This window comes from Microtus ochrogaster, unplaced genomic scaffold, assembly GCF_000317375.1.
Source record: "Microtus ochrogaster isolate Prairie Vole_2 unplaced genomic scaffold, MicOch1.0 UNK24, whole genome shotgun sequence".
Lineage (NCBI taxonomy): Eukaryota > Metazoa > Chordata > Mammalia > Rodentia > Cricetidae > Microtus > Microtus ochrogaster.
The window spans coordinates 4,590,180-4,615,123 of NW_004949122.1; the positions used below are offsets into that span (position 1 = coordinate 4,590,180).

At 43.8% G+C, this 24,944-nt stretch overlaps 1 protein-coding gene across 2 annotated transcripts in view; it reads left to right on the forward strand.

The window, feature by feature from the left end:
- Window positions 1-10,205: 10,205 nt before the first annotated feature.
- Cldn18 (claudin 18) overlaps window positions 10,206-24,944 on the forward strand; it is a 26,185-nt gene continuing 11,446 nt past the window's right edge. Inside the window, exon 1 of one of the 2 annotated variants that reach the window (XM_005367806.2) lies at window positions 10,206-10,425. In XM_005367806.2, the coding sequence (XP_005367863.1) occupies window positions 10,206-10,425 (220 nt within the window). Of the gene's footprint in view, window positions 10,426-18,127; window positions 18,348-24,944 lie in introns of those variants that run through there. The other variant, XM_005367805.2, reaches the window with a different exon arrangement.

Sequence of the window (24,944 nt, forward strand, 5' to 3'; positions counted from 1 at the left end):
ACCCATTGCAGAGACTTCCCCGTCGTCCACATCCCCACCAGGCCCCATACCCACCCATTGCAGAGACTTCCCCGTCGTCCACATCCCCACCAGGCGGTGTTTTCTCTCACAAGCCTGCGTTGATGCACCATCATGCAGAGTCCACAGGATTCAGAGTTGTGCCTTCTGGAGTGTAGACAAATATTTAGCAGCCAGTGTCTACCACTACAGCACATCCTATGAATCACTTCCATGCCCCACAAGTCCTCTGGGCCCCACCTGGCCATCCTTGCTTGGATATTGGAAAACTTTTTCATTTTTTGTCTATTTTTCAATGTTCTGTATGACTTTTCTGATAAGAAAAAAATAAATATGCTATTTAAAGAAAACCTTCATGATATAAAATCAGATTGTATTCTTAGTCTCCCCCATGACTCAGAAACACTTTGTGTGAATTTGTAACTCCCCTGAATAAAAGCATGCAGTTCGTGTATTGAATACTGGGAGGTGGCAGGAGGCCAAGTAGGTCTACTGCTAGTCAAACAGAAACCAGCCTTCCTTCCCACCTTGTTTGCTCTCGCCTGACTCTGCTCCCGATTCCTGAGAGCAGGAAACAGTCCTGTGCTTCCTGATACTCATGGTTGCTACGATAAGGCATGCGAGGTGCTGGGTGCTAGTAGGTAAACCGGGACATAGGTGGTCATCATCCCCACTTCCCCCAGAGGCATTCTCCTGTTACCTTACTGGCGTGACCGGGTTGGTTTGTTGCATACGTTATCTAATGATAATTTAACTTTATACTTAAAAGTTGACTTTATTTCAATTAATTGAAAGTCAGAGGCAAACCCTGTTTCTCAGTTCATGTCCACAACATCTCAGCTTGAGAAATCCAATCACTGCACAGACCTTCCCCGGGAGTGTTTAGCGTACAGAAATCCATCCTCCCAAGAGGACCAGCTGTGCACTTGCTTAGCTTATCTCCACGCTTCGGCATGAAATGCTGTCTCAATCCTCCAGGATTCTCACAACATCCTAGTCGGCCGATTGCCTTAACTTTCTTGCTCGTGTCCTTTGACACACACACACCAAGTTTGATTTTGTTGAAATCTAATTTCTTTGTTTTTGTTTGTTAGTTACACTTTGGGTGTCATACTCAAGCAACTATCCTCTGCTCTGAGAGGAAGATACATGTCAATGTTTTCTTCTAAGATGTTCGTACTTTTAGCTCTTGTGTTTAGTGTTTTGATCCCTTTTGAACTGACGTTCGTGAGTGGTGTGAGGTAGGGATATGGACAGATACTCAACTGTCCCGTTGAAGGAATTATTCTCTCTCTCCACTGAATTGTCTTAAAACTCTTTCAAAAATCAGCTGGCCGGAATGTGAGGGCTTATTTTTGGACTCTGAGTCCCACTATTGAGTGGTGAATCTGCTCTTGTATTTTGTGCCACGCTGTCTTGACCACCGCAGAATACATTTTCAAATCCGAAAGATTAAGTCCTCTAATTTCCTTTTTCTTCTTTATGGACTTTCCTAGACTCTTTGGGGTTTAGAATAAGCTTGTCACTTTCTACAGAGGAGTCATTCCAGAGGCAAATCTGCGAATCTGAGGCCAACCTGGTTTACATGGAGAGTTCCAAGCAGGACAGGGTCTACCCTAGTGAGAAAGAGAGGGGAGGGGCGGGAGAGGAAGAAAAGGAGAATTAGAAATCAGAGGATAACCTCAGCTTATACCTTGTTTGAGCGCAGAGTCACCACTGTGTAGACCAGGCTAGCCCATGAAGTTCCAGGGATAGATCACACTGTGGGAGCACTCACATTACAGGTGTGCACTACTATGCCACCTTTCCCATGGGGTCTAGGAATTTGGACTGAGACCCTCACACTTACACCGCTCTTGCTTTACCCACCATGCCACCTCTCCAGTCCAATATTTTACTCCTTTTGGTACTGATTTGACACTGGGATTGTTTTCTAAACGTTATTTGCAGGTTTCTCATTGCAAAGTGTATTTTTATTTTTATATTGACCTTGAACCCTACAACTTGACTTGCTCCATTATTTGGCTTTTTAAAAAATGGATTCTTTAAGTTTTTCTTATATGTAAGGTCAAAAGAGTAAAGCTCCTATTTATAATATGCTTCCTTAGCAAAAGGAGAGGTTTTTGCTTCTCCTTCCAATCTGAACACCTTTCATTTCTTTTTCTTGCCTAAGTATGCTGACTAGAACCTCCAGGAAAATGATGGAAACGGACATATTTGCCTAGGTCCTTATGGGGCAAGTATTCTGTCTTTTATTTTTACTTCTGATTTCAGTGGTGGGAGTTTTAATCTCCTCGCCATTTTTCTTCTAACTTAGAAAGCTTATAAACTTTTTTGACTTAAAACATTTTTTCAGAATTTGCTTTGTTACAAGTCTGCTCTTAGAGAAGTCACTCCATTTTATTGGTTTGAAAACATTTTAAAATTTATCTCTATTTCTGCAAGATTTTGCTTCCCAAACGTAAATTTCTACATTACCACTACCTTTCTTCAGCTCTGAGAGGGTGTTGTTCCATGGTACCTTCTGTCTTTCAATGTCATTCTGTCTAATTACCACTCCCATAAAGTGAAACTATTTTTTATTATTAAAATGTTCCTTTATCTTTGATTTTCTGAAGCATCATGATGTAGCTAGGAGTAGCCTTTTGATTTACGTTATTATGATTCTGGAGCTTGTTGAAGATGCAGAATATTGGTATCTCTCTGTAATTCTAGAGAGTTCTCGGTGATTATCCACTCACATCAGCATCTACTGAGTTCTAGCCTCTCCTATATGAATTGCAATTAAATACATGCTTACACCTTATCAATTTGTCTTCCAGGCTTCTCCCTGCCCCTTTTTATCTTCTTCCTCCCTCCCTCCAAAACTTCCCTCCCTTCTTATTTTTTCTAAAAATTTATTTTTTTATGTAATATGTATTATATATGTATATATATATATATTTGGCCGCATCTATGTATTATGTGCATCACATGTGTATATCGTACATGTAGAGGCCAAAAGAGGGCAGATCCCCTGGAACTGGAGTTACAGGCAGTTGTGAGCTGTTGTGTAGGTTCTGGGAACCAAACCCAAGTTCTCTTGGAGCAGTGAAGTGTTCTTAACTGCTAGACCACCTCTCCGGGCACTCTTTTTTCTCTCACCTCTTAAAACCCACCCAGTGTTCTCTAATAACTTCTTTAATGGACCTATCAACCCATTAATTTGCTTTATAACTGTCTTATGTGATGTTGTTTTGTTTGTTGGCTCTTCATCCTTGAATTTTATTTATACATATCCAGTTATCCTTGACTACACATAAAAATTCTTTGAATGAATAATTTGAGGAACACACAAAAATGTAAAATAGAGAAGTTTAGAATTATAACTTTGAGAAATTCTGAGCTACAATTCTAAACTTCTGTATTCTTTTCCTACAGATTGAATCTTTGTGATTATTATAGAAGAGACTCCGGTCTCCTAAACCTGAGTTACTCCCATGAAACACTGAAACTTTGTGCCCTATCCATGCCCCACAAGATGCCAAATGAAAAGCCTTAATTTGGAAGAGTCAATAATGTCCTCAACTAAAGTAGTTAGCTTCAGTGTTCATTGCTAGCTCAAGGTACTGCTTTTCCTTCTCTTTTAGACTAACACCTTCATGTTAACTTGTATAGTTTATTACAGCCTAAGCTTTTCCATGAATATTCCTTCAGCTTTTTAAATTGTGTCAGAAATTGATCATATGTCCTGCCTTACGATTCCTAGACACAGAAGCCTTCCACATGGCTTTCCAGTTGTCACTGTGAGAAACCACCAGCTCTCCCTGCCCCTTTTGCAGTTACTTTGGCTGCAGAGTCAAGAATCCAGCTTCTCTACCTCAAGTCTTCTGTCACCCCTTCCTTCCAAAGCTGGATTAGAACTAGACTAACCAGCCAGCTGAAGTACTAACAGCCTGAAGGGTTTCAAGCCATCAATTAATAAATTGGAATTATGATTTTATTTTCAGGTTTTTAGTACTGCAAAGAGACACCATGACCACAGCAACTCTTAGAAAGAAAACATTTAATTGGGGTGGCCCACTTACAAGTTTAGAGGTTTAGTCCATTATCATGATGGTGGGGAGCATATGTGCTGGAGTAGAAGCTGAGAGTCATACGTCTTTTAGGGAACAGGAAGTCAACTGAGACACTGGAGACCATCCTGAGCATAGAAAACCTCAAAGCCCACCCCCACAGTGACACACTTCCTCCAACAAGGCCATACCCACTCCATCAAAGCCACACCTCCTAACAGCGCCACTCCATATGAGATTATGGGGCCAATTACATCCAAACTACCACAGATGCCCATCAATCAGGCTTCTACCCCAAAGTAGACTATGTTTTCTGTGAAAATTTACTAGCCAAGAGTCTCCAGGATCTACGTCTTGCTCTTCAATGCTGCCAACCTAAAGCTAGTCATCAAAAATTCCCCAAGCTTTCTAACACAGAAATCTGTGATTATGAAACTGTGTCAGAGATGGCAGGATGCTGTTTGCTCACCCCTGTTGTTAAAGTCCTAGACTCCTGCTGCAGAAGATCTTCCAACTACCAGACAGACGAGAACTTCAGAAAGTGAGAAACAGTTCATGGAATTTTTGACATCGGCTGTCACCCATAGAAGTGAATTTATCATCAAAGTGAGTTTTTCTTTTTTTCATCTAGATAAATGTTGAAGAAATATTTTAAAAATTTGTGTTGGACAAAGAACTGCATGATATTAGTCTGATTATCCCTTGATTTCATCTTTCTCCAATTTTGCTGCTCTCCAAAAGCTACCCTCAAGTCAAGTTTAGCACAGTTTGTCAAAACTGTAGCATTAATTGCCTTAGGCAGGGGGAGAAATTAAAATCATAAATACAATATAGCAAGAAAATCTGTAATTTTCTAAATATCCTTTAGCTTTGGTACTGAATTATCCTGATTCCTTCCGCATTAGACAACAGTGGTCTCTCTTTACTCCTGGCTGTTTAACCCCATGAAACTGCTGACAGTCTCTTCTTACCTGAAGGAAGATTAGCAGCTACCTCATCCCCTTCTCCCAGCATCAAGATGAAGAATGAGTGAGGCCCCTGGGTAGGGCACTACGTATTTATTTTCTTGTCTCTATTTGATGACTAGCAGCTGTGTTTGTCAGGATTCTCTTAACTGAAAGAGAATGCCAATCGAACTGGCATGAGCAGGGCTGGGGTTGGGTGGTAAGGGTAGAGGGAGACATGTTGATTCACATAACGAAAACCACTCACATGAAGCTCTCTTCAGGCATGGTCTGGTGGAGAAGCCCAGATATCAGGAACTGCAGGTTCTCTTCATCTCTCTGCTGCTCTCCGCCATTTTAGTTTACACTGGAAAGTCTATCTTCAAATGTTTGCTAAGCTCACTACCTATGATCCCACTGAAAGCATCCCTCCCCCCCCTTTCCTTTCCCAATAGGGCCCAACAAAACTTCAGAATTTCTAGGGATGTGCCTTAGCTAATAAAATGTTTGCCAAGAATGCTCAAGGCTCTAGGTTTGAGCCGTAGGACTGAAGAAACTGGGCAGGAGGTACACGCCTGTAACCCTAGCACTCAGGAGAGGGAGGATGGAGGGTCAGTAGCTCAAGTCACCCCTTGACTATGTGTAAAGTTTGAACCCAGTCTGAGCTATGTAAAATTCTAGTTTTTGAAATGAGTCTAAAACTGAGTCTCCCTGGTGTCATTGTCATGTGCCCATCCACAATCCAATGACTGTGACTGGGAAGTGAAAGACACCAAGCAGCAAGGCCTCTGCCAATCCCATGTCTGCAGAAGAAGCCACTCCCCAGGAGCTAGTGAACTGACCAGGAGTAAGACACTGGTCCTCCCAGTAGCAATCAAAGTGCCATGACTGAAGTTAGTCAACTGTCCAGTTTGTCTGAAACTGGGGGATTTTCAGAATCAGTGTTTTTCTGTGATAGAAGGAGAGTCCTTTCTAAGCAAATCAAGCTGGCTGGTTCCCTACTGTTATCAGATGACTCAAAAAGCTAACACTGAGCCATAGAGCCCTCTGACCTGGAAACCAGAATCACTGAGGCTTAGGATTTGTCGCTCTCCCGGGTTTTATTTGAGCCCTTCCCACTCCACCCTCTGCCTTTAAGGAAGCCACTCGCCAGCATCATGGACAGCATAGTGTGTATCTCATAGAGAAAGAAGAAGAACCACAGGCCCAGCCTCAGACTGAGTGGGATCTAAATAAACTTGAATTCCAAACAGTTTCAAGATGCCTTTCTGTGAGTTAGCTCTGCCTCGCTGACTCATCAAGCCCTCGCTGATTTCTTGAAGTCTCCTTCGTCCTCCTACTCCAACTGCACTTTTTCCTCTCTTCTTTCCACTTCATTTCTCTTTATTTCACTCCCTTCTCTTTTATCCCAAAGAAAGCCAGACCTTTTGGCTTTGAGTTCTTTCTATTCCTTGGCCTCCCCAAAGTCGTTGGCATGTCTACCTATCTGTTTCTCTCAGTAATGATTTGGCCATAATCTCCTAGTCCATGTTGTGCACAGGCCATAAATAGATAAAATTATCCACTGGGTGCAGGGAGACAAATCAAGAAGTTCTGTTTAATATTAGTATTGAACTATCCTCTTTCAGTTTTCATATGAGAATATAATGTATGTATGTGTGTGTATGTATATGATGCTAGGGATTGAACCTAGGACCTCACACATGCTAGACAAGTGTTCTAGAGTACATAGCACACAAATATATCATCACCTCATCTTAGTTAAAGATTCTATTGCTGTGATGAAAACATGACAAAACAGCTCGGGAGGAAAGGTTTTATCTTAGCTTACAGTCCACATCACAGTTCATCATCAAAGGAAGTCAGGGCAGAAACTCAAGCAGGGCAGGAAACTGGAAGCCAAAACTGAAACAGAGGCCATAGAGAAATGCTGCTTACCAGCTTACTCCCCCAATCCTTGTTCAGTCTTTTTCTTACAAGTTCCATGACTACGTGCCCAGGGGTGATACAGCTCTCTGTGATCTGAACCCTCCCTATCAGTTATCAATCAAAAAAAAAATCCCTACAAGCTAACCCAAAGGCCAATCTCATGGGAGTATTTTCTTGAGGTTCTCTCTTCCAAAATGACTTTAGCTTGTGTCAAGCTGACATGAAACTAACCAGTGCACACATGGTTATTATTTATACACACACGGACAGACAGACAACTATGTATATCTGGGAACAAATACTACCCTGTATTTGTTCTACATCACCAGTGGTGATGTGTATTGCAGAGCTCAGCAACTATTCCTAGACTAATGCACCCGTGAATGGATCAAATCTCTCTCCTAAAATCCATCAGTCACTCCATGACATTCCTCATCCCTGTCCGCAGAACACTCTGAGTCCTCCTAAGTTCACGGAAACCATCCCAGGGATGTTTGCTTCTTTCCTTTCTCGCCTATCCCTGGCATCAATTAGTTTCCCCGGATATCACTTCTCTGAACCTCAGCCCCTGCCCTTCAGGGTCCTTGGGCTTTGCTGGCCTTTGCCCTTAAGTCTGCCTCCCCCAGTTTAACACCTCCCCTGAAGCTCACCAAAACTCCCACCACTGCCTTCAGCTCAAGAATTGAATGTTTGTCCCTCATGCTCTGGCATGGCTACTCAGCAGGCCCTAGCAGTAAACATCTCACTGGTTATAGCCAGCATCCCAGCCGCTCCAGGCTCCTGTATCCATGCTGGCCGATGAGCTACCCTGGCCCATGATCATGATACACTTTCTGAGAAGCAATAACGTGAAATATGAATATGTATATAACTGTTGGTGACATTCTTTCATTCTGAGATCATAGTTTTCTATCTTTTGTATTAAAACATTCTCTATGATTGTGGTAACTAACAGTATCCTTGCTTGAAAAAGTGACTTTGCGGTCTTCTTTCGGTTCCTGAATCATTTCCATAAAAAATGCAATCATTCATAAAACCTTAAAGACTCAGGACAACCAAATCATCTGCAAATACAATGGCGAGAGAAGTTATAGACGAGGTTGCCAAAGAGACTCTCCAGCCATTCATCATGCTTAGAAGGTGGGTTAGGCGCCCAGAGCAAGAAACACCAGCTAAAAGGTGTTAGAGAAAAACAGACTGGAGAACCAGAGAAGCTAGGGCTCTCTGTAGTGATACCCAATCCTCGCCACAGGCTGGTTCTATCAAAGAATTTGCCCTCTAAGCCCTGTATCTCCGCATACAAACATATGCTGACAGCAGAAGCAGCAGCATCCTCGGTGGTGTCCATTTTCATGTGTTTCATCTGTTTGGGTTTCAACTATAGATATGGTTGAAAATATACAGACCTACTTCTTGTCAAGCCCCAGAGCATATATGTTATGTTGTTTTGTTCAAATCCTTTCCCAAAATTTGCTTGAGTTTATGAGCTGATTTTAAAATTTTTTTATTACATTTTATTTTATGTGCATGACCTTATATGTGGGTTCATTAATGGCACGACATGTACGTCGACTTTAGAGGACAACTTGCAAGAGTCAGTTCTCCCCTTCTGCTCTGTGGATCCCAGGCATCCAACTCAGCAGGCACCGTTTCCTACCGAGCCATCTTACCAGGCCATTGTGAGCTGATTTCGGTCTCAAGTTTCATTGAAAATTCAGATGCTGTTAGTCACTCGATCTGTGCACAAGACAATAACTCATACCAGAAACCTAATGGATGCTAGACAGTGTTCCGGATATCCATGCTTTCTGGATTTTGAATCTTGAATCGAATGGAATAGAGTAAATGGGCATTTATACCCCCAGGGCACAGTCACAGATGCACTATCTCATCACTCCCACAAGCCAAACCAAGTGGAAATGAGTCACTCCTTGGCAGAATCGTGCTCTTGGAACACCCACACTAGACTGAAACTCAGGTTTGATGGTCATTTCTCTGAGTCATATCTGAGTTGGTAGTATGAGCCCATGACAAGAACTTGTTGAGTTTCTCCTTAGAACCTGGAATGGCTGCTTCACCTGGAGAGAGCAGGTGGAGTTTCTCACTCCTGGAAATTTTAATGCTTGTCAGAACCCACGTTTAATGCTAGTGACCTCAAATGCACAGTGTTCACATACAACCACAGATACCAACGTGAGGATCAACAAAAAAGAAGCAGAAATAATATATGGGCTAAAAACTTACGTCTTCTTGTAACTAGAGATATTTTGTGAGAGAAGATTGCGTGTTGCCAACTGAGGAAGAGCAGAATAACCCTCGCCTTCCATGTTTGTGCTCCCATACTGTAAACAAGGGTCCTTTCTGAAGTGTATTTAGTGGCTACTTTTTCATGTTTTCCTCACTTCCTGTTGACCCTGCTGTTTATGGTAGCCACCACAGACAGTGCTAAAGTTCTCTCTGCTGTTTATAAGCATGGGTAGTTACTATATCCCCCATGAAGAAAACACATATATGAGAAGGTAGGCATGATCATACTACTGACTATAATTTCAATGATAATAAATCAAAAATATATTAAATTATGCATCACTAAATAGAAGTACACATAAAATAAAGTTATCTGTTGATGATAAAACTGTGACCATAGGTTCACAAGAACCTAACAGTGCATTTTTCCTCACAGGCAATGTTTCAGAATTTACTAATTCAATATTGTGATTTTTTTTTTAAACATAGGACCATGATGAATGAGAATCAATTCTATTTCAACATATGTTGCCAAAGATTTTTTAACTCAGGTGAAAGTACCCTAGGAAGTCCCCCAAAGAAGCTCGATATCCTCCATTGAAAGATCCGTGGGACACTGGAACCTCGAGATGTTGTGGCTCGGCCCCTGAAAGCCCCTCCTGACCAGCATGCCACGCCTCCTAAGCAGCCATCCCTGCAGTTGCTCACCCTCTCCAGAGGAGAGCCTGGCTGCTAATCAGAAAAAGAAACTCCCTTCAAAGGCAAACAGTGAGTAGAGTGTACATATGGCGGAAAACAAATGGCTCTTGGTACCATGTTGTGGAAATTATCTCGCTTAGGTAGATAAAGGAGCAAGGCAAGCCCAGGTGGCACTGGTGAGTCCCCCCTCCATCACACGGTCCATTTGTGACGTGTGCACCAGCCTCTCTGAGAAAACACCAACCCTACACTGGGTGCCCTCAGAACCTGCCTGCCTTTTGTCCTCCGAGTTTGTGTGACGCTCGTCTCCATCATGTCTGTTACCGCCTGCCAGGGCCTGGGCTTTGTGGTTTCACTGATCGGGTTTGCAGGCGTCATTGCAGCCACATGTATGGACCAGTGGAGCACCCAGGACTTATACAACAACCCAGTGACGGCTGTATTCAACTACCAAGGCCTATGGCGTTCTTGTGTCAGAGAGAGCTCTGGCTTCACGGAGTGCCGAGGTTACTTCACCTTGCTGGGGTTGCCAGGTAAGGACCAGGTGCCTGTTTGTCGGGTGGATGGGGGTAGAGAAGAGAAAGTGGCCTGTACCTGAGACTCCAGAAGAGTGACCAAGAAGCCAGAGAAAAGATTTAATTTTGACAAGAGCAATAGACCCTAGCACCGTGATTAGAATAGAAGTATAGGGAGATAAACTTTATGGAGATGTTGACACTTCGGTCCATTGGTATCCAGTTCTCCCAAGGACACATTTTTCTAATTGCTTTTATGTGAGCAATGACAGAGTCTCCATTACTCTCAAAAACAAGACTCAAGACACCCAGACACCGGCCACTTTCTCCGATCCAAGAGCCCCCTTGCTGAGTCAGAGACCGACTAGGTCCTGAACAGACTCTCTATCCAGGCCTCCCATGCCTCGCCCTGGCTCCCAAAAATTCTGAAGCTAACAGCAAGAATAGAATTGGAGCCATAGAAAAGACCTAAAGGAAAGAGACAGGGTTCTCTACAGTGCACTGGATGGGCCTGTGCTTGGGGGTGGGGGAGGCTCTGACCTCTAGGTGCCTGACCTTCAGAACATACTGGTCTCAAGGAACAGGACTCCAGAACCTCCCAGCACAGGAATGTCTACCTGGCAAATGAGGTCTGCCATGAGGAAAAGGTGTTGAGGGTGGCCAAGCCCCCTCCCCACATTTGCTTGTTAACCACACAAGTTTGCATGGGTATTTTTTGCTTAGTGGATTGGCCATTTTAACTTGAAGAGAACTTCAAGTCACAAGAGAATGTTGAAAGTGTCTTTCACTCACACAATCAAGTAAGAAAATGAGCAAACATGTCATTTTAGTTTTGCTTATTTGTTCCTTCCTTGGATATACACAGCAGTCTAACTAGGGGAACTGGTCTAAGTTGGGTATTGTAGGAAGAATCAAAAAACACCATGGAAATTCCCCAGATGAGCCTTGCCATTTGACCACAGAGTCAAGACTTAGATACCCGGAAAGGAAGCAAGAGAGGAGAGCAGTTACTTGGAGATTTGTCCGTTTATAGGTTTCCTATCTGTATATGGAATGATCCCAACTGTTGGTGCAGGGTTTCTATTTGAATGGGTTTGATTCACAAAATGTCCACAGCCATAAGATGTCTGAGGCCTGGTGTTTCCTTGTAGTGGGCTTGCTCATTCAAGAAAGGCTACCATAGCGTTTCTGAAATCTAGCTCCAATGGCTACATCAACAGTTATTTCTGGAATTAGATGGGTAAAGTTCTTTACTCTGCATTTCTGTTGGTAATTGCTGTAGTTGGGTAGTGTACAAAAGCGGGGTGTGAAATGCATGTGGGCATAGACTGCCAGACACAAGCTTCAAGGTTGGAGACCTGCGTACCTCCGAGTGAGGAAAAGTTCCTCGAACCATTTTGCTCATTAGAAATCAAGGATATCAGTTGGCTGACTCTTGTAGAAATACTGGGAGCAGCAGAAACAGAAACTATGTGTAGTTAGCCAGAGAACCCAGACATGACTGTTTGAGTTTCTTTTTCATTGTCCTTGAAATGAAAGAAATGACGTTTCAAAATTTCCACTGAAAGTGCAAGCACAGACTCCCAAGCTCAACAAGAAATAGTAACATACAACATAACCCTCGAGAGCAGTGGTTCTCAACCCTCCTAATGCTGCACCCTTTCATACGATTCCTCATGTTGTGGTGACCCCCAACCACAAAATTGTTTTTATTGGTACTTCATAACTCTAATTTTTCTACTGTTACTTATGAATCATAATATAAATATATGTCTCCTGATGGTCTTAGGCATTCCCTGTGAAAGGGTCATTCGACCAAGGGGTTATGGCCCACAGATTGAAAACTTTTTCTCCAGAAGAACTCTAGGCATAAGACTGCCAGTTGCCTTCCTGGACAAAAGAGGCATCTCACTAGGCTCACAGCCCAAGGACAACCTGTTCCAAAATGACCAAGTGTAGACAAGGTTCCTTCTTGGGGGAAAGAAAAGCTTCGCCCCTTGGTTCCCTCTCTCAGATGTAAATCATAAGGGACTAAGCAATGACATAGAAATTGTGGCATTAGAAGAAATATTTATTCATCCAGTGAACATTTGCTAAGCTTTCTGGGTGTGGGCAACATAATTATCAAGGTGCTTAAAAATCTGGAGACAGTGAACAGACCACTATGAGGTGGGGTTCACAATGCCTATGGATATGTATTTCTCATGAGGGCCATCCTGCCAGTTTTAGGCTATTTTACTCATTAGGTGGAAATAGCATGGCCTCCTGAGTCTATTTGTCTTTACCAAATGTGTCTCCTGACATTTCCAAACATCCTTGGGGGCGAGGGGTTATCTCCGCAAGGAACCACAGTGTATAGGAAATGACACCTATGAAGCATCAGAGACCATGGAGGAAAGCTACTCACTGTTGGCCTTCCCTTCCCTCCATCTCAGCATATAGCAGGGCACAAAACAGAACAGAGACATCTATGGGCAACGGGCTTTGTAGGAAGTGGTGACAGGGATGGAAACAGTGAGGGCAAGCAATGCAATTCATTTTGTGTTGTTGCTGGGGTTTTTTGTTTTGGTTTGGTTTGGTTTGGTTTTCTGAAACAGGATTTTACTATGTATCCTTGGCTGGTCTGGAACTCCATTGTAGGCCAGACTAGCCTTAAAGTTGTAGAGATTTTATATATATATATATATGAAGATGTCAAGGAATACATTTAATTAATGAAAAATGACAATTCAAAATGCTTAACATACAACTATTTTAGTAGTCATTTTACCCTTTGTATGTCATCATTTTCAGAAATTTGGGTCATATGTGTTAAATCTGCGTGATCATACCTTTAGTGAGCTATTTCATTGGGATATATTAAAGACAATTCATTTCTGAAAGAAAGAAGCAAAAGGTGACAGAGAAAGTCCTATCTGAGAAATGTCAGTGTGGTGTGAGAGAGTGGATAGTACCAGGCTCTGTGTGGTAAGGGTTAGGGAAGGAGAGGCCGCCCAGGGCAGTGAAAGGCAAGAATACTTAGCAAGTAACACCTGTGAACAGCTACAAGTGTCCAATGGAAAAGTAAAGGAGGTCTTGCCAAGAGACATTTCTTAAGTTCTCCAGATTCCTGATGAGAATGTTATAAATCTTTTTTTTGCCTCCAACTAACATTACTTAACAATAGTGGACGCTTCAGTCCTTGCTGTGTGCTGGACATTATTTTAAGAAATCAGTATGTATTAATATATGTTTTATATTATCACATATTTATTGAACAGCTTAATACTTCAATATTTTCAATAATCCTCTGAGATAAAAACTATTATTTTACAGAATACTGGGGGAAAGGAAGGCTATTCAAAAAATGCTGCAGAAATTATTGGGGACTTTATGGGAAGAAAAAATACATTAACTACTTTGTAAATATTTTTAATTACAAAATAATTTATAATGTTTTTACATCCTACATGGAAAATATTTCTCTAAGGATGAAAATAATGTTGGAAAACATAAAGGAAAAATAAATTCATTTGATTACATTATTCAACAAAAAATTATTGAGCACATTTTATGTGCCAGATTCTGGAAAACCCATAAAATGGAATACGTTGCATTTTTTCAAAACTATAAATGAAGTTAAAAACCCAATAACCAATCAAAAGCATGTCTGTTGTACTTGCTGCAATGTATTACCACACAATTAACAAATAGTTCACACAAATTGATGTGCTAGCGAGGCCGGGCAGTGGTGGCAAACGCCTTTAATCCCAGCTCTCGGGAGGCAGAGGCAGGCGGATCTCTGTGAGTTCGAGACCAGCCTGGTCTACAAGAGCTATTCCTGGATAGCCTCCAAACCCACAGAGAAACCCTGTCTCGAAAAAAAAAAAAAAAAAAAAAAGATGTGCTAGCGAATAGATTAATGAACAGTGCAGGCTGCCAAGTCAAGAAAGAAAAAAAAATGTTTCATGAGTATTTTGTTGTGGGTTTTTTTGAGACAGGGTCTCACTGTGTGACTCTGACTGGCTTAGAACTTGCTTTCTTTGTAAACCATGCCGATCTTGAACTGACAGCACACCTGCCTCTACCCCCCCCCACACACACACACACTTAAAGGTGTGCTCTTTCGCACCCTGCCCATGAGTTTTGAGGTTTTTCAGGGCCTCAGGGCCAGCAGCATGACTGGGGGTGGGGGCAGGAGGTTAAAACGCAAGTATTGCTGACCTGAGTTCAATCCCTGGGTCTCAAACTGGAAGGAGAGAACTGACACTGACTCCTGAAAGTTGTCCTCTGACCACCAGAGGGCACTGCGCGCGCGCGCACACACACACACACACACACACACACACACACACGTGCACACACACCAAACCCACAATAATAAAAAGAAAAAGTAAAACAAACTTGGAAGCAGTAAAACTCAGTGGGCAAAGAGATACACGTTAAAACAAATGGTCATGTATTACTTATTAATTGCACAATGTAGGTGAGGATATAGAACTACATTTTCCACTTTGGTTTTACTTTATGTATGTGGGTGTTTCGCCTGCATGTATGCCTGTACTCTGTGAGCTTGTAGTGGCCTCTGAGGCCAGAACAGGGCATCAGATCCCCGAAACTAGAGTTACACACAGTTGTGACACCATGTGGGTGTTGGGAAATGAATCCTGGCCCTCTTGAAGAGTAGTCAGTGCTCTTAACCAGAGAATCATCTCTCCGGCCCCTAGAACAATTTTTTAGATACTGATGCTGGGAATAAACTTTACGGGGAAAATGTCATTTCTCATAAAGGAGATATTACTCCAATACTTCACACTCTTGGCCAATTAAGTTCTCCTGTGAATCTATCTTAAAATGTGACCAGAAATGCTGGCAAAAAGTTACACATTAAATGATAAACATTTATATAAAAACAGTGCTTTTACATAAAAGAAAATTAGAGAAAGATAAATCCAAGTATATGAGAATAGAAATTTTATATGAACTTCTGTATAAAGTACTAGCAACCTATTATTCTTGCAAGAGTTTTGATGGCACAACACAAGTGGGAAGATCAAATTATCAAATATATAATTGACCATGTAAAGTTTCCCATGCACAGGACTGAGAAGAAGAACATATGTTTAGAGTTTATCTGTATGGTGGAAATAGTTTGTCCAGAGTTTAGATATGAGGGATTTGTTAAAATGCCTCCTAATCTTCTATTATGAACACCAAACAGTTTTAGAAAAGATGAGGAGGAATATTCACTGTGATAGCTTTCAGAACTTAATAAATGTGTCCAGTATTCTTCTAGCAAGTTCAACTAATACCTACCTATAATATTTTCATTGTTCCTTGGATCACCATTCTTGCCAAATTACTCAGTCCCTGCTGTAGCTGAAAAAGTTCAGAAAACTGGAAGGATAATTTCTCTAGTGTGGGTAAAATGGCACCAGTTCCTGGAAACACGCAGGCTGAAGTGGCACGGAGTGTGTTTACGCTGAACACGGGGTGATTTCCCTGAGGATGCCAGCGAAACATCTTGCTCAATTCTAGAGGTTATTAAACGAAGTTGTACCAAAGCTATTGCTGCAAACAGACTCAGGCCAGGAGTTAACACAGGGACATGAATCCTCTTTACCAACACCTGTTGCCACAAACAAGGAATCCGGTGTTCCTCCTCAGGCCACCATTTGTTCTCTGGCAGCGATGGCTAGAGCAGCAGTCACTGTTTGGAGCACAGAAACCGCCCTAGAAGTGAGAAATCCACCTGCTGTGTGTTTTAAGCCTATCCTCTAAAGTGTGTCGATATGTAATTTCTGTCTTTTCATTCAGAATTCTGTGTAGGTAGAGTTAGCTTTAGTTTACCACTTAACTTTAATCTTTTCTTTTTCAAAAAAATTTTCATTGCCACATTTCCACCTAGAAAGCAAGAATAACACCTAAATACATTTTTGCCCCTGGCTTTGAAACTTACTGTAAAACATCATAGAGAAACTGCCACAAATGAGAACAAATAATTTATTTTTTTCTGTTTTCAACTTATTGTTTGGATGGCATTACAACGAATGTTTAGAATGCATGAATGATAAACCAGTTAGCTGAAAAACCAAACTCATGGAGCCTTGTGGGAATGACAGACACGCCCTCTGGTGGAACCACGGTTGGCAATGCCCCCCAGAAGCAAGGCCAGAGTAATTTTGGAACCATTCCACCAGCACCGTCCAATGGTTCAATCTCAGTCCGCCAGCAGAAACAGGTATCATTTACAGTTGACTTGGTCTAGCGGCCCAGCTCAGAGACTCTCAGCCATCAGTGTACGTCATTTGTCATGTAAGTCTGGCTTACGCCCTCATCTGAATTTTTCTGATGTTTCATTCTCTACAAATATAGACCACAGAAAGTGGTGTGCAATCAAGAGCAGGGTTGCCTCCGTTCACATTAGGGGAAGACCACCCACATTAATCATTTTTGTTTTAATAAGAATAAAGCCTTAGGCTCAGGGGGAGTTGAGAACAGTCAAGATACCATTGAAATATGGACTGGCTTCCTCAAGAACTTGCCATGGCTAGAAATTGGGGTCAGGGATGTGGTGTGTGTGTGTGTGTGTGTGTGTGTGTGTGTGTGTGTGTGTGTGTGTGTGTGTGCGTTTGTGTGTATGTATTTCAGGACCCTGAGAAGTTCTAATTGAAACGTCTCTGAATTCAGAGGCCAGGCATTCAGGGCCCACATGAGGCCACAGGCTGATAAATTGTCTAACAAAATGTAGCCGTAGAACAAAAACCTAGCTCTAACCCCTTCAGCCAGACTTTTCTCCAGTTGAGCATACAACTTCTGAGAAATTCACCAACTGTAGTGAAAACTTGTCTACAACACATGGAAACTAGTGAGATCAGAAAAGCTCTAGAGTGCTCCTTACAGTTCCCTGTCAGGCTACAAATGAAGGAACTGACCTACCAAGGCCAAATCACCAAACACACAGAGCTGGGGACAGTGTGGGAAGCAGTTCCTCAGCCTCTCAGTGACCAGGTCAGAAATTCAGGCCAGCCCTGTTCCTTCTTTCAGCCTTCATAGTAACCTCTCTATCTGTGTGGTGTTTGTATAGTTCCTGTTTTATGAGAGACAGCAAGAGTCAACTGGAATCTGGCTCCTTAGACCGTCCCATACCCATGGATCAAGGGTGTGACTCTAGAATCTGACTTCCTGTTGAGAGAGAGAGAGAGACTGGAACTTCACAAATAAAATGATATCAGCTGCCCTTTCCATCTGAGACCCTAAGAGAAAAGTGACACGGGAGTGCAAGGAGAAATGTACGACCATCTGACTTACGATAGAGCCGAATGGGCTCATCTCAGGGAGTTTTATTATAATTCAGGTCAGCCTTAGTGGTCTCTCCTCACGCTCTCACTGGACGGAACAAACTCCCTTTTCCCTTACATGTTGCATTCTGGGGAGAGGCAGAGCTGGTAGGGCCTGGTCAAGAGGAGAGTCCACTCAGCCTGCTTGACGTTCCAACCACCCTGGCTGTGAAGCTTAACCAGACAAGTGCCTCTTGGGGCCGCTTCCCCAACAAATGAAAAAAAAAAATGCCCTTGAAGCAGGAGTGAAACTGAACAATCTAAGGAAAACAGTATGAGCAAACACTGCGCTGAGGGGACCTTCTGATTAGAAGACCTCCCTGTGGCCAGCCAGGCCGCACACCTTCCCAGCAGGAGGGTGGTGGCTTGCTCCTGGAGGCCTAGGACCAGCAGCTAAAGCCATGGCCACCACCACGTGCCAGGTGGTGGGGCTCCTCTTGTCCCTCCTGGGTCTGGCCGGCTGCATCGCCGCCACCGGGATGGATATGTGGAGCACCCAGGACCTGTACGACAACCCAGTGACCTCCGTGTTCCAGTATGAAGGGCTCTGGAGGAGTTGCGTGCAGCAGAGCTCAGGGTTCACCGAGTGCCGGCCATACTTCACCATCCTGGGCCTTCCAGGTAGGTGAGGCGAGAGAGGGACAGGAGAGGCAGAGGGCCTGTGCACCCTCAAGGACTCCCAGGACTGGGCCCTGCCTCGGGTATGACCCTGGCAGCCCTGGCTCCCAATAAAAGGTGTGGATAAGAGCAGTTGGCCCTGCATCAAAGCGGGCAATAGCCACACAGAAGGTGGGAGAATTCATATACCAGCCAAGAAAATGGCTCTAATGTAAGTACATGCTGGTGACGGCTAATTCGAACCTTGTTACCTGAGGAGAACATAAATGGCTTGCTTCCATAAGCAGGAGACTTGCTTCTGCCTGCATATGCATGAAAATAGGAAAGGGAGTGGTTATTTTGTTATAGACAGAGATATTTATCGAGAGTGACTTCAACTGTATTTTCAATTCGATTGAAGTTTTTTTTAAAAAAAAAAAATTGGGGACCTTGTGAGGTGTAAAAACATTACCATTATCATTAAATTACGATTTTCTTTTTCTGCATTTGTGATGAAAATATCTGGTATACTTGCCCTAAAAATCAGAGTTGTCAGAATATAATATCATAACAACGTAGAATGCAAATGTATGACACCATTTCACCTTTGAAGACGAAGTTGAAATTTGCTTCTAATACAGATAATTATTCCAAACATCATAGGGACTTTGCATTCTTGACAGTATACGAACTCAATTTGTACTTAACAAAAGCAGCGAGCAAAAGGTATCGAGGTGGCTTTGATTCTTTGAAGCAAGCCCCTTGTAGAGAGAGAGAGATGAGACAAATTTACACGTTGTAAAGAGGTTGTGGAGCCCTTGGGGTGGAATTGTAAAGAAGCAATTCAACGAGTGCATCTTCCTTCTAAGAAAGGAGTATAGAGGCCAAGGGTTAGGGTGTGCTCTGTTTTGGGAAACCACCCACTGCAGGGCTAGCACAGTCCACCTGCGCAGGGAGAAAAGGAGGAGAAACAGCTAGAGGGGGGGAAAACATCCTGAGAGATTATGCTATGTGCAAAGAACAGGTCATGGGGAGGCCATGCAAAACCTGGGTTGCTACCTGGCTAGCCACACCCATGTTAATTATTAGATGGAGATAATAAGACTGTGATCTTAGTCACAATTCCCCAAGGCATCTGTCCTATACTCAGTACCCTCTTTCTAGCGTCCACCAAAGACTCTGGTACTTTCTCTCTCTATGGCAAGTTCTGCTTTGAACCTTCCAAACAGCTCCATCCGCTCTCGTACGGCTCAGCCCCTTCACTGCCGTCCCATGTGGAATCCTTCCCTTTGACCCCCTGAAAATCTCTCCCCTGTCTCCTACAGTTCCACCCAGGCTCTGGGGGCCCTTTGCCCTCCTGCCCAGGATCCACCCCGCACCTCACATCTTTCCCCTCTCCTGCTAACCTGAGCTCCCGTCCTCCTTCCCTGGAAAATGGTTTCTCATTTCTAACCATTGTCAAGTTCTGCCTCCCTCCTGCTCACTGACAAGCAAATCAAAAGACTACATTTTCCCACCACTTCTAGACAAGCGCATCGGCTTCCTCAGTCTGGTTTTTATCCTTTGCCCTTGATCCCTTGCTCCTTTGAGCACAGCACCAGGTTGGGGTGATCCTTCCAACACCAGTTCCCACTCCTCCATCTCCTACGGGTGTCAAAGCCCAGGCAGTTCCCATGATCCTCTATTCCCTGCTTGATTAGTGAGTAGACATGACAGTCCAACCTGGGATCCTTCACACACACACACACACACACACACACACACACACACACACACACACACACATACACACACACCTTCCTTCCCTGCTTTCTCTTCCTAATGCTGCTGCTCCACCCCATTCTTTTCCCTCTCCTCTTAGTGTTCTCTGGCCCAGGCTACCCAGGATATTCCCTCTCACCCCCTGCGCCTGCCCTTCCCACAAATCTTATCTAAAACTTTCCCACATCTTGAAATTTGCTAGGATCCCACAAACCAGATAGCCCAAGCGCATGCTCATAGCACTAAGCTCCCCAGTCCCCTTTGACACTGTTCATGAATCTGAGAAGTATTTCCTGCAGATCTCAGGGTACACAGTGCAAAACTGGCCTTGTGGGTGCCTGTAAATCTCCATTTCAGGAGACATTAGCATATCAAAATGTCAACGAAAAGGCAGTGGATTTGATGGGCCTTTTACATGGGTGTTAGCAACACCAGGAAAAAAATGATTATTCTGCGGGAAGGGAATCTGAGTCTGGACTTTAGATTATTAACGTCATTATTTATACATTTGTCTCATTCTGCTCTGTGCTAACACAGACCGAGAGTCTCCCAGTTCTGAACATGGGGCCTGGAAGGGAGGCTATATGGCACATGGTTGATAGAGTAGATTGAACCGAAGAGTGAAAATTTATTTCAGTGTTTATGCAAGCCATTTGTACACACAAAATTACAGATAAGAAGTTTCCTCTTCCAAAAAACAGAGGTTTGGTTTTGCCTCTGTACTTGGTTTTTGCTGTTGTGTTTCCATGTGTAGAAAATGACCTGGGTCCCCTCCTTCTAAAATAGTCAAATGGTCACCCAGGCTTGTCATCGATAAACTTCTGCCTGCTTACTGTACAGTCTGATGAGGGCATCAGAAGCAGTTAGTTAGGGTAGTTAACGCTGGCTGTGGCAACAGTCACACTACTCAGTTCAGTGGTGTCACACAACATACGTTTCTTACCTGCCCACATGAAATCCACGGGAAAGAAAGATTATACACAGGCTATTCATAGAAGCTGAATCAAAAGAAAGCCCTCAAGGGAGCAAAGGGGCTCTTAAACACGTCAGCCTGAAAATGACACTTGTCACCTCCACTCAGAAAGCATTGGCTAGCACTAGACACATGGCTCCAGAAGGGGAGAGATGGGGGGCTTACAGCTATTTGGTAAGCACCCATCAGCTCAGCACCCATCAGCTCAGCACCCATCAGCTCAGCATCGATCAGCTCAGCTGCATAAGCCCTTTGAGTAAGAACTGTCGAGGCTGCAATCTGCCTCCCATGTTGACTTCCCACTCACCCCCTTTGTTTATTTGCCATCATTTCGTTTGTTAGTTGTTTGTGGTTCTTGCTTTATTGGGCACAGAACGTAGGGCCAGCCCTGGGTCTGAAAAAGCATGGGATAAAACCGGACTCGCTGAACATAGCGGACAATGAGGACTACTGAGAACTCAAGAACAATGGCAATGGGTTTTTGATCCTACTGCATGTACTGGCTTTGGGGAGCCTAGGCAGTTTGGATGCTCAACTTACTAGACCTGGATGGAGGTGGGCAGTCCTTGGACTTCCCACAGGTCAGGGAACCCTGATTGCTCTTCGAGCTGATGAGGGAGGGGGACTTGATCGGGGGAGGGAGAGGGAAATGGGAGGCGGTGGCGGGAGGAGGCAGAAATCCTTAATAAATAAATAAATTTAAAAAATAAAAAAAAGAAATTCTATAAAAAAAAAATAAGAACGTAGGGCCAGGGCTTTGTGCTTGCTAGGCAACTGCTCTCCACTGAGCTGCGTCCCTAACCTCCCTATCATGCTGATTTCAGTTCTGCAAAGCAGGTAATTCCTCAGCTGCACAATGGTCAAAACTAATAGGAGTGCAAGAGAGGGCATGCTGTTGATTTATGCTCAGTTTTCCCACCAAATGTTGCTAAATTCCTCTGCGTGTAGTATGTTGTCTGATACAAGAGTATAGTTTCCAGAGGACAGACATTTGATAGGAGTGGCCAGGAATCTGGAAGGGGGAAGGGCTTAAGGAGTTTCTGTGAAGAAAAAAAAAATTCCTCAGGACTTAATATCAGATGAATGTAAACACGGTCATGGAGGAACGGCACAAACTTCTTCGCCAGAAACTTAGACGGAAGAAAGGGAAGCGTGCCAGCCCCTTTATTCCATGTCAGGCTAGACAGGCAGCTTTCAGATAGGAAACCCGGTTACCACCATAAAGCAGCGCTGAGATGTTTCAAATGCTCAAAGGGAAAGGAGGTCCCGGGCTACCCTGGAAGAGTTTTAGGACGCAGGGCGCAGGTGGAAACCGCATCCCAAGAACTGCGAAGGTCCCATATCAATGCGCTTAGTGCTGCTGGGTGCAGTTGGTTTTCTCTCTGTTGCTAAGTTCATGGCCAGAGGACCCTGAGCTGCCTGTCTGTACCTCCCACACTGCGCTGCGTTGCCCATACAGGCAACAGTTTAGAGGAATGGAGTGGGGTTGCTATTCTATACTGACTCTCAGGCTAGGCTGAACCACCATGGAAATGAATGTTGGGGCAGGGGAATTCCCAGTTGTTACACAGATTCCCCCAACCATCTGGGTTATAGGAACAGGATTCCCCTGAAAACCAGGAGAACCACGGCTTGGCAGTGGCCATGGAATGCAGCATGGAGTTGAGAAGCCCCCGTCTCTTCAGCAGGATAACTGCACATTACAACTGCCAGGCTCCCGGGACTGAGATCTGGCTGACTAAAGGGATGGGCGGGAAAATCCTCTAAAGGCAACAACATAAGGAGACAGGGTTTCCAAACAGGAAGTGGAAGGGGTCTGCAGACACTTATGTCAGCTCTGAGGGATCAACATTTACCAACCAGAACACACCGCACTTGTCATCTGAAACAGCTGTGTGAACAAGAACCCAGAGAAGAGGAGAGAAGACTCTTTGGTGGTGGATGAAATAGAGACAATGTGGGGGCAGCAGAGAAACAGTGCAGGTGGTGGCTTCATTTTGACCTAGAACACAAGAGAAATATGCCTGGAAGTGTTCAGAGGGAATCAGGACAGATACCATACAATCACCACAAGCTATTAAATTCTTCCTTAGTGCAAGCTCTTTTCTTGCAAAATCTTCACTTAATCTCGAAGGCAACTTTTTCATGCCCATTTGGTACTTACAGTCATAGAACAATTTAATTCAACTCCAGCTGTATGGAGTCTCCTACAGGCAGGACAGGGAGAGAAGAGGCGATGGTGACATCACTACATGTCACCAGCTCTGTGCACCTACAGTCCAAGCAGCATGCAGCGCTCAGAAGTAAAGGGGGTGGCCATAGGTTGGGCTGTCCCTAGGCTCTCCTACAGGGAAATATAAACAGATTTATTCTTACAAGAAAGTCCAAGAGGAAGGAAATGGAATATGGCCAAAATCACATAGAAGATGGCCACAAGTCTGAATGACTTTTCTAAACGTTCCTTTCCTCCTGCCTGGCCTGTTTCTCCTTCCAGCCTAGGAATGGGTTTTTGAGACTTCATGAGAGAGGGGTCTGGATGTGAGTACGACAAACATAAAGGACACATCATCCACGGCCCTTTCATAGCAAACTTAACTGAGCACATAGAGTATCCCATTTACGCAGAGGGTGGTCTGAGTGCTGCTTCCCCTGCTTCCCGGAGACAGAGGAGCAGCAAAGCAAAGCTCAGCGGCAAGCAGAGCAGAGGGAAAGGAAGCTTCTGCCAACTTCGTGCTGCTGCTGCCACTGTGAAGACATCACAGTCAGACACTGCTTGCTTAATGTGTTTGCAAACGTTTGAACCACATCTGGGACAATGGTGAGTCCTAGGGTTAGGGTTAGGTATGTGCGGGTTATCTTGATCCCTCGCATCTCCTGGCTTCACTCTCCCCACCTCTAAAACACCACACTGTATGACATGAATGTGAAGAGCCAGGCAGCCTAGTCACAAGAGCTGGTTGTTGGCATTGTTAAATCATTGTTGTGCCTACGCCACCTGAAATATCTGAAGTAAAGATAACTGAAGGCACTGTTCTTCCCTTCCCCATCCCTATCACATCCATGTCCTGGGTCCTCCCGTGTTTCTCAGCTCCGCAGCAGGCACTAAGAATCTCAGGAGTTTCCATATGAGAAGTTTCGGTTCCCCTTTCTGCATCACTGTGTAAAATCCACCACCACTGGAGAACTGGAGACTTTCCCATCAACCACATGTATAGACACGGAGGGAGGGGTTCCAACCAACCTGGATTGAACCCAAAAATCTACAAGGGAAAAACATATGACTATTCTGAAGTATCTTTTCTGAAGTTGTCCTGCTCATTTCTTTTTGCCCTTAGCTGAATGATTTCTCATGGATCTAACGCTCACAGTCATGTGAACCAGCTGGCCTCTTTCCAGATGCTGAGGGTAAAACCTGGTCCTAAGAGATGAATGATCCCATTAGTCATAAAGTTGATCTTGAGTCTGGCAGTGCCTCAGGGTTTTTAAACAAGCTGTTTCCCTCCCTCTGACGGGGGTGGGGGAGCACAGCATGCCTTTGACTTTAAGAACAAACATTCCAGTGTTTATACATCATCAAGGAGATGCCACAGGGAGGTGAGCCCCTGTCTATAAAACTCATGGGGACCTAGAACTTGGATTAAAATGAGGCCACCTGGTTTCTCAAGGAGCAAAGCTGAGACTTAAGAACCAGAATATGCTGGGCAGTGGTGGCACATGCCTTTAATCCCAGCACTTGGGAGGCAGAAGCAGATAAATCTCTGAGTTCGAGGCCAGCCTGGTCTACAAAGTGAGTTCCAGCCAGGGATACACAATGAAACCATGAATAATGATGATGATGATGATGATGATGATGATGATGATGATGATGATGATGATGATGATGATGA